General features: G+C 41.4%; 1 protein-coding gene and 1 long non-coding RNA gene across 3 annotated transcripts; both read right to left on the bottom strand.

The window, feature by feature from the left end:
- Positions 1 to 5209: 5209 nt before the first annotated feature.
- LOC148152868 (uncharacterized) lies at positions 5210 to 5796 on the bottom strand. 2 transcript variants are annotated; one of them, XR_015762016.1, is made up of 2 exons: positions 5674 to 5796; positions 5210 to 5355 (listed from the first exon to the last, which is right to left on the bottom strand). It is a non-coding gene; the product is annotated as an uncharacterized LOC148152868 (long non-coding RNA). The 2 variants fall into 2 exon arrangements; XR_015762017.1 differs by having other exon boundaries at positions 5210 to 5350.
- A 635-nt stretch (positions 5797 to 6431) lies between these two features.
- LOC106912105 (semaphorin-4E-like) lies at positions 6432 to 17092 on the bottom strand. The gene is made up of 14 exons (XM_088002770.1): positions 16978 to 17092; positions 16156 to 16301; positions 11666 to 11728; positions 11483 to 11578; positions 11252 to 11351; positions 10584 to 10694; positions 10349 to 10497; positions 10096 to 10271; positions 8583 to 8733; positions 8285 to 8507; positions 7369 to 7487; positions 7132 to 7298; positions 7016 to 7057; positions 6432 to 6924 (listed from the first exon to the last, which is right to left on the bottom strand). The coding sequence occupies exons 1-14, from the start codon at positions 17072 to 17074 to the stop codon at positions 6432 to 6434; spliced, it is 2133 nt and encodes a 710-aa protein (XP_087858896.1). The 5' UTR covers positions 17075 to 17092.
- Between the last annotated feature and the right edge of the window lie 375 nt (positions 17093 to 17467).

Here is a 17467-nt window from a genome sequence, read left to right as displayed (position 1 = left end):
CTGGGACTCTAAACCCCGTAGGACAGGGGTCCCCAAACTACGGCCTGCGGGCCGGATCCGGCCCGCCACGTCATTTGGTCCGGCCCCCTGAACAATGCCGGATCCGGCCCGCCTGCTCATACCAGAGAGCATTCAGTGTTTTCATATATTGTATTTTCTGGTTTATATGTGGATTTTTCTTCAACCACCAGGGGGCTTGAGCAGATGTGAAACTAACTTTCCCTCAATGGAATATATACTAGTCAGTCCCAGTCACCGTTTCACTCACGGTTTTTTCCATTTGCATTCTGGGTAAAAATCTATCTAAAAGCGTGAATGTGAATGTGACTTTAGTTTTAAACGTCTTTTAACAAGGATTCTCACACCCCTAGATATAGATTCGTTGAACTGGGACATTTACGTAGACAGTGTGAAAGATAAATAAAAAGAAGTTAATAACTAGATGAAAGGTAAAGATAAAAACATTAAAAACATCGAAAACATAAAAACTAAAGATAAAAACATTAAAAACATCGAAGACATCAAACCCACACTCTTATACTAATTTAGCCATAAGCAGCTCCAACCAGGTGGGTTAAGTTGAGATTTAAAGGCTCTCAGTGTTTCAGCTGTTTTACAGTTTTCTGGAAGTTTGTTCCAAATCTGTGGTACATAGAAGCTGAATGCTGCTTCTCCTCGTTTGGTTCTGGTTCTGGGGATGCAGAGCAGAACCAGAACCAGAAGATCTGAGGGGTCTAGACGGTTGGTACAGCAATAACAGATCTTTAAGGTATTGTGGTGCTAAACCGTTCAGTGGTTTATAAACTAACAACAGTATTTTAAAGTCTATCCTCTGAGCTACAGGGAGCCAGTGTAGGGACTTTAAAACTGGTGTTATGTGCTCTATCTTCCTGGTTTTAGTGAGAACAGCAGCAGCAGCTTCTGGATCAGCTGCAGCCATTTGATTGATTTATTAGTCAGACCTGTGAAGACGCTGCTGCAGGAATCAATGTGGCTGAAGATAAACGCATGGATGAGTTTCTCTAGATCTCACTGGGACATCAGTCCTCTAATCCTGGAGATGTTCTTCAGGTGACAGAAGGCCGACTTTGTGACTGTCTTAATGTGGCTCTGAAGGTTCAGGTCAGAGGTCATCACTACTCCCAGGTTTCGGGCTGATTGCTGGTTTTCAGTTGTAATAACTGAAGCTGTGCATTAACTCTAGTTCGCTCCTCTTTCGGTCCAAAGATAATAACTTCAGTTTTGTTTCTGTTCAGCAGGAGAAAGTTTTGGCACATCCACACATTGATCTGTTCTAAGCATCTATTCAGTGACTGGATGGGGTCAAAGGTCACCTGGTGACATCGTGATGTAGAGCTGTGTATCATCCGCGTAGTTATGGTAACTGATCCTATTTCCTGCTATAACCTGAGCCAGTGGGAGCTTATAAATATTGAATAGGAGGGGTCCTAGGATTGAACCTTGGGGTGACCCTTGACCTCTCTGATGAGAAGTTTCCGATTGAAACAAAGAAATCCTTCTTCTTTATGTAAGATTCAAACCGGCTGAGCTCTGGACCGGAGAGTCCGACCCAACTCTCCAGTTGATTCAGTAAAATGTCGTGGTCAACAGTGTTGAAAGCTGCACTGAGGTCCAACAGAACCAGCACTGTGGTTCTCCCACAGTCTGTATTTATATGGATGTCATTGAACACTTTGACTAGGCCGTCTCTGTGCTGTGGTGAGCACGAAAGCCAGACTGGAAGGAGTCAAAGCGATTCATTATTGTTAGGAAGTTATTTAATTGTTTTAAAACTGCTTTTTCAATAACTTTGTTGATGAATGGGAGGTCAGAGGTCAGAGGTCGGCCTGTAATTCTGAAGTAGTGATTTGTCTAGACCAGTGGTTCTTAACCTGGGTTCGGTCGAACCCCAGGGGTTCGGCGGAGCCTCTGCCACGGAGGTGAAGACACACTGTGTAAAGTCATGATGACGCCCCGTTTTGCCATCACTTGCTGCAGAGGATCACGTTACATTGCTGAGCCAATCAGAGCTGCTGCAGAGGATCACGTTACATTGCTGAGCCAATCAGAGCTGCGGGAAGGAGCTCCACTCTCAGCCTGGATTTGAACTTGTGTCTTTAATTACTTCAGCAAAACTCAGTTTTTACCAAATTCTGTAGCTTTCGGTGTACTTCTAAATCTGCTCCTTAGTCGCATCTTTTCGGGGTTGCTACTGCCTCTAGTGGTGTGGGGGTGATAACACAACTAATATAATTACATTACTAAATCATAATATCACAAAGTCTTTATTATTGATTCTTAATTTTTCATTCTCTTAAGAATGTAGAGCTAATTAAATGATCTAAACAAGACCTTAAAGTGGTTCCAGTTTCTCTCGATGGCCAACCTGTTGAAACTCTGGTAAATTTTAAATACCTTGGGTCGTTCCTGGACAGTCAGCTCGGCTTTGCTGAAAACACTGACTATATTTTGAAGAACTGTTCTCAGAGACTCTACCTTTCAAGAAGACTTGGTGATTCTAGTTGGGTCACCCCTATGTCTTGAATTTGGGGGAGAAATTTATCATTACAGAAGGGTTCAGTGAATGCGCATATGAAACTGGTGGGTTCGGTACCTCAAAAAAGGTTAAGAACCACTGGTCTAGATTGTTCTTTTTTATCAGTGGTTTGATAACTGCTGTTTTCAAAGCCTGGGGGAAAACACCTGAAGAGAGCGATGAGTTACTATTTGGAGCAGATCATTCGCAACGACAGGCAGGACTTTCTTAAAGAAATGTGTGGGTAGGACATCCAGACAGCAGGAACTGGAGCTTATTTGACTTATAATTTCTTCTAGGGTTTTATAATGAAGTAGTTGTTTGTAATTGGGTCATTTTTCCTGCATTTGTTTTATTTGGGCACAGCATTGGTACTGGCTTTGTAGTGGATGTGCAGATTAATCCTCTGATCTTTTGAATTTTCTCTGAAAGGTAACTGGAAAACTTGTTGCAGGCGGCATTAGATTGAAGTTCAGGTGGTAACGTCATAGGAGGGTTTGTGAGCCTGTCAACAGTAGCAAATAAAGCTCAAGCGTTGTTAATGTTTTAGTTGATGACATCCGCAAAGAAAGCCTCTCTTGCATGTTTTAGTGTTGAGTGACAGTTACGTTGTCTTTCTTTGTAGATGTCATAAGCGTGCAGTTCAGTTTTACTCCATTTCCGTTCGGCCCTACGGCAGAGTTGTCTAGCAGATCGATCCGTTTGTGCATTTCTCTATGGAGATTTCTTCCTACCAGACACAACCTTCACTTTAATGGGGGCAATGTAATCAATGATATCTGAAAGTTTGCACTGAAAATCATCTACCAACTTATCTACGTCGTTATAGCTTAAGGACGAGGAAGAAGAGGAGATCTGATTAAATGTTTCTGCTGTGTTTTCTGTGAAAGTACGTTTTGTGATAGTAGCATTTGTACAAGTGGGTTAACGGATAAAGAACATTCAAAGATAACAGCAAAGTGATCCGACAGGCGACATCAGTTACAGAGACGTTGGAAATATGCAACTAGGTGATGTGTCAATAAACCAAGCAGATATTCGAGACTTACACACATATTCTCACCTGAAAAAAAATAATGTTGTGTCACTTCAAGTGTAATATACCAAAATAATTTGCTGCTCTTCTTCGCCATTGCCGCTTTTCCTGAACGCCCAGTTAGGAGCCGCAATGAATTATGGGATACGTTTCATGCATCTAGCGCTGTGCGGTTGAAACGTTTCGAGCATTTTGAGTGTTCTGTGTGTGTCAAGTGCAGCCAATGCAGCCGACGCCAGGGTTGGAAAATCTTTTGCTGCTGGATGCAAAGCATCAGGGGCGCAACTACATATTACTCAGGTGGATGCGAAAACATAAATCGGCACCCCCCCAAAGGAAGGTACGTAAGGGTGAAGGAGCGTAGAAAACATACAGTTGCTCGTCCTCCAGACGAAGACACGTGAAAGGTAAAAATCGCTACATTTACATGTGTGCGAGGTGAAGGAGCATAAGGGCACGAAGGCATCATCGGGGCGCCCCCCCCTCCAAATGGGGTTTTGGCGCCCCCTCTGGTGCAGCGCCCCTATGCGTTGCATGTGCCGCATACCCACTTTTTGCGACACTGCAGAGCATCCACCAATCAGAGAGACTCTGCTATGTGATGTCTAGAGCAAAATCCCAGACATCCAACTTGAAGCATCTGATGCAGTTAATGTAGGAAACGTGTTCAGTGTGAACACAGTCTAACTCCTTTGCCATCCATGCATTCAGGTTGCTTGGTGTTGCAGCACAGCCTCTAAAGTTTGTGATGTCTTGCATTTACTCACACATACATTTTCTGTAATTTTTCAGTGTATTCCAGTAGCCAAGCAACAGTAACAGTTTATTTGAAGGGGGGTGAATAAGACTGTCATGACACCGTCATAAACATGACATAACACCTGTCATGAACATCAGTAAGTCTTAATGAATATTTATGACTGTTGTCATAAAGCGTCATTCGGTAAATTATGACACTTTTAATACAAAGTTGACATTATTCAAAATGTCTTTGCTATGACAACTTGACATTAACAAATAAATCATGATCTGACATAAATTTGTCATAATAGCAGTCATAATGATTTAATTATTACACTAGCAAAAGCTTTAACAAAACAGTGATTAATATTTCCACTCCCTAAAATAAAGTGAAACAAGTCAGACAAGCAATAGATTTCATTAAGCTTTATTACACTGTCAAATGATTTAATAACAGTCATTAATAATTTCTTTTACATCAACTAAAGTGAAACAAATAACATTTATGAAAATGTCGTTAAGTGTAATTAATATCTCTTACCTCAGGTAAAGTGAAACAAGTAGCAGCAGCTATAAAGATGTCATTAAGTGTCATTACAGTGTAAAGTGCTATATTAACGTAGTCATTAATGTTCAGTCTTAATGAGCATTCTAAATTATTTCCACCCAGATACTCTGGCTTATGGCTTAAGAAGTCTATTAATAAACAAATTGATTTAACGCCAGTTTTACATTTGGCATCAACTAGTTGTCTAAACCGTAACTTAACTCAGCTGGTGAATGTTGATTCCTGCTCCCCATTCCCCACTTACCTGGCTGTCCCACCCCACTTCACCTGGTGAAAATATTAACACAAAAACGACTTACCTAATTTTCTTGGGGAATATTTCATCTGCTTCTTTCTCTTTAGTCAAACAGGAACTTCTTTCTCTGGTGGCTGGTCCTTATTATCATCCTCCACACTCGTAGCATGTCTTCATTAGCCAACTTTGTCCTCCCCACCATGTGTCCTTAGGCTAGCCTGGGTCTTCATGTGGCTAAACTTGCCAAAGCAAAGAACACAAGCACTGTGTCACATCAGCCAAGTCGCTAAATAATGCACATGAAGGATAACTTTGACTAATATATTAGCTTTTAATTTGCTAGATTAAAATTGGAGGGAAAAAACAATTTGCCTGTCTTTAAAATATGTTTAATATTAAGGGCTAACGTTACAGTAATTGTGTTTAATAACTTTAGCTAACATTAGCTTACAGCAAGGTAGGATTGGCTTGAATTGCTCATAGCTAACATTACAGAGAAAGAGAACATAGTCAATGTTATTTTCTCAAAGAAAATGTAATGTTAATAAGACACATACCTCATATGTATTAGGTATCAAACTTCAGCTTCTTTTTAAACAGGAGGTCTGGCCGTCTGAGGTCTGCTGCCTCTCACTGGTGGAGATGGTGTATTGCACTACTTAGCCCTTGTGTTTAGAAAAGGGGTCCAACCAACCCCACACACGTAAAACTTTATCATTTGCCACAGTTCTCTACGTTTGCCTCAGTCCTCGCACGCACAAGGGTTAAAACAGCCTTAAATAATGTTTCAAATGCTAAGTTCATAAGTACTTTGTAGACATCTTGCTGTAAAACTTTAGGATCGATTAAATTAAGAAAATTAAGACTAAACAACATGGCAGAGCTTTATAATATTACTACATAAAGCTAATTTTTAAAGTTTAATCGGTAATCCTTTTATAGCAAATTTATGTCAGATCATGATTTCTTGGTTAATGACAAGAAATTTGAATAATGTCAACTTTGAATTAAAAATGTCATGATTTACCGAATGACACTTTATGACAAGAGTCATAACTATTCATGAAGACTTACTGATGTTCATGACAGGTGTTACGTTTGTGACAGTGTCATGTCATTCTTCTTCACGCCCCGTCAAATAAAGTAACACCCAAGCAACAATATTTTGTTACCAAATTCACTGTTGTGTGTCTATTCACTGATAATAAAGTAGGTGTAAGTGTAAGATAGCCAGACTTTAATCATTTTAGGCATTTATTTTTGCACTGAGTTGCAAGGAGTGCTGCTCAAAGTTTAGCAGAACTGGGTTGTTCTTTTATTTAACAACAAATCTGTTTTCAATGGTAGACTTTGTCCTCTCTACACCCTGGATGGTGCTATTAATACCAAGATCACTCCCACAGTTGCTACACTGAACATGGTTTGGAAATTTCTGTGTCCAGTGTTTGCACATGTGAATTACAGCAAGAGCACCAAATGAAACAATGATAAAGATGTAGGGGTTGAGGTGTGAACTGAAGTATCTTCTGCCCTGTCTTCCGATTTTAACATGATACTGGATCACCGCCTTCCTGTGCTCTCTGCCTTTAACTACTTCCACTGTCTCACAGGTGTAAAGGCCTTCATCAGTGGAGGAAGGTGTTAAAACGAGTCCCTGGCTGAGCAGAATGTGTCGGGGACCGGGCTCAAGGATGCTACCAGAGAACCTCCAGCTGACGGGGAGATTGGTATCAGGGGAGCAGGGGAGGAACTGTGCGACGTCAACTGTGAGGTGGATGTCAGTAATCTGCTTTGACACTGTAGGAGAAGCCAAAACAGCCATAAAAATTATCCTACTACTCTCCTCGCTAAGGTAAATGTGTGTCAAGAGCTTTATGTGGCGAATACTTGCATTTAAAGCTTGGGCAAATTTCAACATCACCATCAATGAGGTTCTGGATCCTGCCACAAATAAATGAAATCCTCTGATTATAAAGGCAGCACACAGCGAACATGTCTTAGTTAGTGCGACGTACATGGAGGAGTTTGAAGCACCAGCAACAGCAGCACACAGGCCTCTGAGATGGTCCCAGCCGCAGTATGGATCTCTGGCTATAAGGCAGTCATCACAGGATGTGTAGCGGCTGCAGTCCCTCACACTGAGCTGAGCAACAGCAGTTCTAGTTGCGCTGTACAGCTGACCCTGCAGATCATCAGAGTTCAAAGGTTAGCTCCAGGTCCATTTAGTCTACAGACATGTTGCTGTAACCTACGCTTCTAGAGGAGAGCTGAAGGAAGCGAATGGGCTGAGGATCCTGAAACAGCTGCAACTCCTCAATGATTCGCCCTCCATCATTTTCAGACCACACCACCTTCTGCAGCCAACCAGAGTCTAGAGGACCAAACCAGAGGTTAACTCTGGTTTCTACAGGGTAACGTTTGCAAAATTAAACAGCCGAAAAACTAATTAAATAAACCAAAACAGCAATGTTTTGGTTTATTTAGCCAGTCAGAAAAAGAATATCGGGGCTAATTTTTTAAATAATTTTTACCATCTGATTTATTCATTTGTAAATGTCACAGTTACAAACTAACCATTGAGTGCCAAATTAAATAGTTACTTTCCAAACTAAATATTTAGCTTGGGCATACATATTTTGCTTGTTAACTAAATATTAACCTTTCTAAGTAAGTATTTAGTTAGCCTCCTAAATAGCTAGCAAGCTACATATTCAGCTTAGCAAATATTAAATTTCAAAAATACATTTTTAAGTTTAAACTAAATATTCTGCTTGTTCATAAAAATATTTAATTAAGAACTATTTATTTAGGTAAGTTAAATATTTAGTTCATGAACTTAATATTTAGCTATCTACTTAAAGACTTGATCTGCAAGCTACATATTTAGTTTGTGAATGAAATATCTAATTTGGAACTATGAGATTTTTGTATGAATAACCTAATAAAAATATGTTTTTCCCTCTATGACAGGCAAACTAAATCAAAGTATTATTGGTAAATGTTTTACAGTGTAAGTATACAAACAGTCCCACACACATCTCTCTTACATTCACAGTGAAACTGCATGTAGTTTTTGCCTGTTCATTGGCCAATACAGCCATTGTCCAGTCTGATCCTGCCAATAACGCCAAGATGTGTTAAGTCATCATGTATGATCCAGTTACTTACTGTTGCCAATAAGCATGATGATGTGCTGCTGTCCATCCAGAGAGGTTACTTTGTCAACAACGATTCTGGAGAACTGGGCTGTAGACTGGACCAGCAGGGGCCTCCCAGTGATCGGGGTCACCGCTTTCTCCATCAGAGGGTGCTTCCTCACAAACAGCAGGGTTGCGTCTGGGAGGTCCTTAGAGGTCTTCACACCTTTGGCTCGCATTTCATCATTAATACACTGATAATACAGATCAGAGATCACATGAGGTGGATCATTTCTTTACTACCATCTTAGTTTGGGTTTCATGCTTACCGAACCAGGGTACGGGCTAAACACTGTTCCTGTGTACCTCGTCCAGCTGCCAGAATCAGTAAAGGTCATAAAGTTCCCTCTGAAAACTTGCTGGATGTCTGACACCTTGTAGGCGCAGACAGCAGATTGACTGCAGGAACTGGACGGCTTCCTGCAAATTAAGTCCTTTTACGACCAGGTCCAATAAAACATTAACTTGGAGCACTGGGACGACTACCACATCAGAACAAAGTATGTCAGTGCTTACCCAGTTCACACAGAAACCTACCCTGAACTCTAGAGATCTCCCATCATCTACTCCGTTCCACCCCTCACTTACAGGTGTGGTATGCATGAGCTAAAACAGATTGTTCCCAAGTGGGAAATATTTAAAACAGCAGCCAATCTTCCTGTTTGGCTGCTGAATTTGCAGGATGTCCTAACAAATACATATAAAGGTCTGAATTTGTAATATCCAGACACACACCATGCAACGCACCATGCAGCCCTCCTGCTAAACTTTATGGTGAAGAAAAGAAAATGCAGTTTAGGAAGCTGAAATAAGAAGTACAATGTTATATGACGCATTACCAAATTGGGGATCCACTATATAACAATGTAATATGAAGCCAAATGTGAGTTGATATGTTCAACATCTGAAGCGTGGATCAAACTGAGACATTAACAGAACATTGATCCCAAACACAGCAGTCAAACTGCAACAGAAATGCTGAGAAAAAAGAATCAGCATGAAAAACTGGATGCTGCTTCTCCATGTTTGGTTCTGGTTCTATATGCTGTGCGGACCAGACCAGGTCTGGGAGATTGATACGACAATATCAAGTTTTTAACATATTTTAGTGCTAAGCCATTCAGTGATTTATAAAATAGCAACAGTATTTTGAAGTCTGTTCCCTGAGCTACAGGGAGCCGTTGTAGGACTTTAAAACTGGTGTTATGTGCTCCATTTTCCTGGTTTCAGTGAGAACGCCAGCAGCAGCGTTCTGGATCAGCTGCAGCTGGAGGATACTTTTTTTTAGACAGACTTCTGAAGATGCTGTTGAAGTAATCGATGCCACTAAAGACAAATGCATGAATGAGTTTCAGTCGAACTTACTGGAAAATTAGCCCTTAAATCCTGGAAATATTCTTCAGGTGATAGAAGGGCAACTTTGTAACTGTCTTTATGTGACTCTGAAGGTTCAGGTCAGAGTCCATCATTATACCAAGATTTCATCCTGATCTCTGATTTTCATTCATCAGTTAAGCTGCCTGCTGACTCTAGATCGTTCCTCATTATATCCAAAGATAATAACTTCAGGTTTGTTTCAGTCTGCTTTGCAGGGAACTTGTGATGTAAAATTCACCTTTTGCATGTTTTTGTATTTCAACTTGAGTTTATGCTGCTTCTGGAAACATTTCAACTGCAAAGAAGACATCCAGATTTCTTCTGGCAAAAAGTTAATGTTTTTGGATTCATGGAAAATGAACCGTTTCAACAACCTACGTACTGAAAATCTGACACTTGACTTACGGGATCAAGGTGAATGTTGCGTAGAAGATGCTGTCAGTCACGTTGTTTTCATCTCGTAGAAAAAAGACGTCCTGCACCAGAGACTCTGAACCTTCGTCTCCAAACGGGCAGTCCAGACGGGCTTTCAGGAAAGAAGTCCACTTTCTCTGCAAAGTTCTCAAACCTCCCACGTCGCTCTGAATCGGCACAAATGTCAGACTTTAATACTGACTCATGTGGTGTTTTAAGGGAAGTTTAACATTTAGAGACGTACTTTACACACTCGTGCAACTCTTGACAGTCGCAAGTGGCTGCGTTGATCCTCGGTGTCGAGCTCTGTGAGGAACAAGAACACGTTGTCGTCCTCGTTGTTGTTTGAATGTTTGCTGATTTCAGCGAAGTTTATGGAAATCATGTTGGGTCCTGATATCATTTAAAATGTATTGTTAGCTTTGACACAAAGATTTCAAAGTTAAAGAAGCTTTAACTGGGTCAAGCAGCTACCTCACCATTGAGCCAAGACCATGTTGGTTCAGTCCTCATGTAATTCTTCCCATGTCTTTGGAAAGACATTACTGTTCCCCGGAAGTTTATAGAACCAGCAGTATATAACGTGTCTCCTGTTGCAAACAGAGGAAAGGTTTCACGATTCCTGAAGCTAATCATTACAAAAATATTCCTTCAGTATGAGTGGGATCCACTGAAATCACAAATCTTGTTCTGGATAGAGTGAGCCATGTTTAAGTAGAGCTTCAAAATGTGAGCAAGAGGCAAAAGGAATTAAACTGAAACAGGCTGATTATCGGATGATTAAAGTCTAAAACCCTAAAAGCGAAAACCTTTGCATAAATCCAGCATTATGCTGTCATGACCTCCTGAAGACAAAAGACTTCCTGTCTTGGCGAACAAGGAGTCTCCATCACTGGAGAAGTTGGACACAGTAAGGCTGTTTTCCCACCCGATAGCCTGGTAAACTCGGTTGGACTGCAGACCAAAATTGCCACATTTTTTATGACCATCAGCTGATGCGACTAATTTTCACACCGAACTGTCAAACAAACCAAACTTTTGAGCAACCTAGTGATGAGCATCAATATTAGTTGGCAGAGATTTCCTCTCTGATTCTCACCTTTCTGCTACCGTATTTAAGCATGGGGATAAAAATCGTTGTACCAACCATTCATCATGGAGGCAAAGTTTTGGTTGGGGTCAAAGGGAACTTTCCCCCTGCCACTCTGGAAACTGTCTTCCATAGTCACATTTCCTTCTTCAAACATCTGAAAAAATATTCAATATTTATAAGAATTTAGAAATTATACTTCTAATTCCTCCTACACAGCAAATGCCCAGCCGATGGTTCTGGAACTACAGGACAACGACTCCAGCCTTAGGTATGGGAGGAACGTACCAGGTGTGTGCAGGTAGGTTCGAATGCCTTGGTTCCACAAACCAGAATTCTGCCATCATTCAGAGTGTGCATCATTATGATGTAGTTGTCACATTCCTGTTAGAAGAACAGCTATTTCTACAGACTATTTTAAGATAAGGGAGAACATATGACATTTCCTTATTTTAATGTGCTGTAGTGTACCTCGATGCTCTTGCCTTTCACCTTACACTGGGCTTTTTCTTTAGAGGTCACCGTCCAGTTAATCTGACAGAAAACAAACCAGGAAGTCAACATGTTTATCGGGATATGTTTGTGAATTCCTTTATGAACTTTGAATATAAAAAGAGGAATATCTGTAACACTTTATTTGACGGGGTGTGAATAAGAATGACATGACACTGTCACAAACATAACACCTGTCATGAACGTGAGTCTTGTCTTGTCATTAAGTGTCATTTGGTAAATCATGACATTTTTAATACAAAGTTGACATTATTCAAAATGTCTTCCTTATGACAACTTGACATTAACCAAGAAATTGTGATCTGTCATAATTTTGTTTTAAAAGTATTACAAATTAAATTTTAAAAATTATGTAGCTTTATCTGGTAATATTATATTGCTATGCCATTTTGTTTAGATCAATTAGTCTTAAAAATTTCTAATTGATCTAATTGATCTGAAGTTTTACAGCAAGACGTCTACAACGAACTTATGAACTTTGCATTTGAAACATTAAGGCTGTTTAAAGTAGTGCAGTACACCATCTCCACCAGTGAGAGGCAGCAGTGCACAAACAGGCGAGCAGAGTGTTGGTGAAGAAGAAATCTTCTATACTATGGGGCCCATAGACATGAATACGTAGACGCCTAATGGAGCGGGTCGGCCCGTTGCTGTGATACCTCACAGCGTCCGCCATATTGAATGTGGAATATGTGCCAGTAAGCCAAAAGAAGTGAATGGACTGAACTTCACAAAGTGCCGTTCTACAAAGTATTTTAAATTAATCCCTGTCATTGACACATTTTCTCACAACACTAATATATTTGGCAATCAAAGAAATGACTAAAGAGAGTTTCTAACTTTTGATGTGATTATTTAATTGTTTTGGGGCATTTCGGAATAAAGAGCACAATGTTTTATTTGGTATAAATTATTCTGACAAGTTTAGTGCAAATAGTATGAGTCATGTATGATTTAGAGACAAACAGCGAGGGATTAGAATTTGCCATTCAGCCACGCCCAAATGCTGCTGCCAGCAGACGGTGTTGAAAGAAGGATTTACCATCAAGTTGTTCTATTTCTATTTAACACAGGTTGAAATCTGCATGAACCACAGAGTAAAAGAAAGAAAATTGTAGGAAAATAGGTCGAAAGGGGGCGGGGCTAAGGTGATGTCAGTAAATGGTCATGTGAGTGTGATGAGCTCTGGTCTGTGATGTTGCAAATGAAGTTTGATGCAACTGGGAGCGTATGGGTGCATTCACACTGCAGCCTGAAGTGACCCAATTCCGATTATTTTGACGTAATGCAACCTGTATCCGATCTGTTCATGGCAGTGTGAACAGCACAAGTCCGATTCTTTTTTGAATGTGACCCATATCTGACACGTAACCGATTCCAATGCAACCTAACGTTCAGGTTGCATTCATGCGACCTGAACGTCACTGATTCTCAACAAATCTCACTATTCTGTGGCCTGATACGTGCAAGCGGGAAGAAAAACAACAACCATGACGGTTTGTATGAGGATGAAGTTGCTAATATGCTGCTCCGGTCGGACAACAACTTCAAATATGTAAGCTAAGCTCCACTGTCAACCTCCGTGTTTACTTCTGCAATTGCGCCCTCTACAGCGCAGGAGGGACACTTTCAGGTCATCTGCCCATTCACACTGCAGAACGCATACAGGTCGCATTTACTGGCAGCAGAAAAATCGGAATTGCCAAAAAATCGGAATTGGGTCACTTCAGACTGCAGTGTGAATGCATCCTATATGGGGAAGTTATTCCACCTTGATGTTTGATGGCGAATGGTCAGATTTGAGGCTTGGCCACGCCCACATGCTTTGATGTACAAAAAATCCTTTGATAACTTTTGACCTTCAGTGCTTTAAGACTGTGCTGACTGACTTCATTAGGTCTAGTGAATAAGAGATGGAGCTTTCCAAGAAAAAAGAGTCACTTGTTGTTCTGAGGGGCGGGCCTTAGATGACGTCAGACTATAACGGCGTAGTATCGTCATGCATCGAATCAGGATCACTTACGCCAAGTTGAAAGTTATAGTGTTTCGTTTGCTTTGGCAAATACGCCAAGTTTGCCGCTCCGCCATGCCCCCTGAACTAATATGAAAACAAAATTTTTTTGATAACTTTTAAAGTCACCTCTTAACTGCATCTCAACCATAAATTAAGTCAATAGGGCAAAAATCCCTAGGAGTTTGTTAAAATTCGAGATGTGCAAAAGTTAAACAAGCCCAAAGTTTCCCTTCAACTCAAAATGGCTGCCTCCCTGTGTCATCTGGTGCAGGGGTGTCAAACTCCAGTCCTCCGCTATCCTGCAGTTTTTAGATGTGCCACAGGTACAAAACACTGGAATGAAATGGGTTAATTACCTCCTCCTTGTGTAGATCAGTTCTCCAGCGCCTTGCTATTCAGGTGGTGCAGCAGAGGCACATCTAAAAGTTGCAGGGCAGCAGCCCTCCAGGACTGGAGTTTGACGCCTGTGTTCTAAGGGGTACCTCCAAGACACTTTTTTCTTTGTTTGGGGGTGTGGGGGGATCTACCTACATACCAAATTTCAGATCTCTACGGTTTGTTCCAGCTCACATTAGGGGGCACTGTAGAGCAATTCCACTGGAATCCAAACATTTTAGCTAGAGGACAATTTTGGATGAACTTTGGTGAGTTTCTGATGTTAAAGCCTCCAAAAAGGCATATATAGTTTGTCTGCAAAATAAGAAATCCCGTGGTTGCAATAGGCCTTTGCAGCGCTTTGCTGTTCAGGCCTAATAAGTTGGGGTAAATTTTTCAGCCATATTTTCAGAAGGTAATTCATTAATTTATAAATGTCTCAGTGTTAAAATATTTAGCTGAGTAACTAAATATTTAGCTTAAAAATATTTTGTTAGTAAGCTAAATATTTAGTTTATAAGCTAATTATTTAGTTTGCAGTTAAATACTTAACAACATGAAAAAAATATGCATATGAACCAAATTATTTAGTTCACTAACTAAATATTTAGTTTGGTAACTAAATACGTAGGATTAAACCAAATATTTTAATTGGAGCTCAATATCTAATTGGTAGGCTAAATATTCAGCCTGCTAATTAAGCATTTTGTTGGAAACTGACATTCATAAATGAAATAAACCACCTGATGAAAGTATTACTTTGAAAAATTAACCCCCATTTTTTCCTGCTAAGACAGGCCATCCATCCATCCATCCATCCATCCATCCATCCATCCATCCATCCATCCATCCATCCATCCACCTATCCATCCATCCATCCACCTATCCATCCAGCCATCCATCCATCCATCCATCCATCCATCCATCCATCCATCCATCCATCCATCCACCCATCCGTCCACCCATCCATCCACCCATCCATCCATCCATCCATCCATCCATCCATCCATCCATCCATCCATCCATCCATCCATCCATCCAGCCATCTTCTTCCACTTATTCGGGGTCTGGCCACAGGGGTAGTAGCCTAAGAGGGGAGACCCAGACTTCCCTCTTCCCAACCACTTGGGCCAGTTCCCAGGCCAGCTGAGGAACATCGTTCCTCCTGCGTGTCCTGGGTCTCCCCTCCTCCCGGTGAAACATGAACACCTCACCAGGGAGGCGTCCAGGAGGGATCCTGACCAGATGTCCAAGCCTCAATTGGCTCCTCTCCATGTGAAGGAGCAGCGGCTCTACTCTGAGTCCCTCCCGGATGATCGACCTTCTCAACCTATCTGTAATGGAGAGAGTCCAGCCACCCTACGAAGAAAACCCATTTCGGCCGCTTGTATCCGGGACCTCGTTCTTTTGGTCATGACCCAAAGCTCATGACTATAGATGAGGGTGGGAATGTAGATCGACCGGCAAATTGAGAGCTTCGCTTTTTGGCTCACCTCTCTCTTCACCACGACAGACCAGTACAGCACCCGCTTCACGGTAGACGCTGCACCAATCTGCCTGTCGATCTCCTGCTCCTGCAGATCACGATCTGATGAAGCCAACAGGACCACATCATCCGCAAAAAGCAGAGATGCGATCCTAAGGCCACCAAAACGGATCCCCTCAACGCCTCGGCTGCGCCTAGAAATTCTGTCCATGAAAGTAATGAACAGAATCGGTGACAAAGGGCAGCCTTGGCGGAGTCCAACTCTCACCGGAAACGAGCCCGACTTACTGCCGGCAATGAGGACCAGACTCTGACACCGGTCATACAGGGACCTGACAGCTCGTATCAATGGGCCCGGTACCCTTAAGCCTTCTCCAAGGGCAAACTCTCAGAAACCTCCAGGACCCTGCTGAGGGTGTAGAGCTGGTCCACTGTCCCACGACCACGACAGGCAAAATAACCCAAATTCTTACTGTTAGTTATTGACTGTGTAACTCCAAAAACGGCACACCAGTCTCCTCTTGCATTTTGCGTACTTTCATTGAAGTTTCACCACCCAGACCCAGTTCCTACCTCGCCGGTCTTCTCAGTGATGTTATCCAAACTGAGCGTGATGACCTTTCCTCTGGCTCCGATGAAGAGCAGACCGATGTCTTCCCTGACCAGCATGGAGCTCAAACCGTCAAAGTCAGGCTCCTTAAACAGCTTCAGGTTAACATCTGAGGGAAGGAATCCAACCGGCATCCTCAGGTTACTTTTGAAATCAGAGCATTTTCATAAACCTCTGAATTTAATTCAGTTCTCTGCATTTTATTGAGAGACATGAGGGGGAAGACAGCATCTTCATGCTACACTAGTATTATTTCCATCCGTTCCAGGATGCCTGAGTTTGTGTTTACAACATGACAAAATGTGGAAAAGTTTATTGGTGTGAATATTTCTGCAAGGGTCTGGACATTTAATTGTTGTTGCAGGGATGCCTCATGTCAGGATTGTGTTTTCATGTTTGAATGTTTATTATTTTAATCATATCGCTTTTATTGATATGATGTGCTATAATAATTTTATCTGAAAGTTGTTTTTTATCTAGGCAGACATGCACACACCTGCACATATCATGCTGGAACTGACTTGTCAGGGGAACGTCCTCTTTAGGGCATAACTTAGTTAGGTGCCTAAAAGGAGTTTAATCCTGTTGTTCGGGCCACTCTGCGTTTGCTTCCTTCAGGACGCATGGCAGTGGTCCAGCGCTGAAACGGTCAACTATTTCTCTGTTGTTTTTATACATTGTCAATACTTATTTGGCTTTAATAAATTGGACTGTTGATTTTAACTCTGTTTCCTTGGTCATTTGAGACAATCCGCCTCCCACAAGAGTCCAGGTGGAACGCTCACCTGAGAAGAAAACGCTCTGGCGGGGTTTCAGGCTTTGGGCTGATCCCTCACTCATAATGATCAGGACATAAAGGAGCGCTACCTGGCTCTTCATCATAACCTCAGACAGGAAGGAAAGAAAAACAGAGATGTTTTCTAAAACGGTTATGGAAACAGCAGCGTGTCCTGTTTCATAGTTGAACATCACAGCTTCTGATAGCTAGAAGGTCTCAGCTGAAGTGTCTCAGAAACATCATGGATTTATAAATCATGAAATCATCTCATTTTCCTCAGGTCTTTTGATGATCATCTTTTGCATTGGTAAATGATTTACAACTTAGGTAATGCACCTGACAATAAAACATGTAAGTGAAGCTCTGCATTATATTATTTAAAAGGCATGCATGTCTAAGAAGGGCATTCTTGAACATTTCATTTTGTAAAACAAAAAAGTTTTGATTGCTTACCTGTTTGGGTGGTTATGTAGAGGCAACTTCCTTCTGATAACTCA

The sequence above is a fragment of the Poecilia mexicana genome, unplaced genomic scaffold, assembly GCF_051168715.1.
Source record: "Poecilia mexicana isolate PSO_F unplaced genomic scaffold, ASM5116871v1 scaffold_22, whole genome shotgun sequence".
NCBI lineage: Eukaryota > Metazoa > Chordata > Actinopteri > Cyprinodontiformes > Poeciliidae > Poecilia > Poecilia mexicana.
Note: the sequence above shows the minus strand (reverse complement) of the source record. Positions and strands in the feature narration are given on the sequence as shown.

Excerpts from the sequence above, each read along its gene's own strand:
- LOC106912105 (XM_088002770.1), bottom strand. The coding sequence starts at position 17,074 with ATGATGAAGAGCCAGGTAGCGCTCCTTTATGTCCTGATCATTATGAGT. Across the intron at positions 7,299-7,368 it reads TTCAGCTCTCCTCTAGAAGC|GGTCAGCTGTACAGCGCAAC; the intron begins GTAGGTTACAGC and ends GATGATCTGCAG. Across the intron at positions 7,058-7,131 it reads GGTGCTTCAAACTCCTCCAT|GATCCAGAACCTCATTGATG; the intron begins GTACGTCGCACT and ends TATTTGTGGCAG.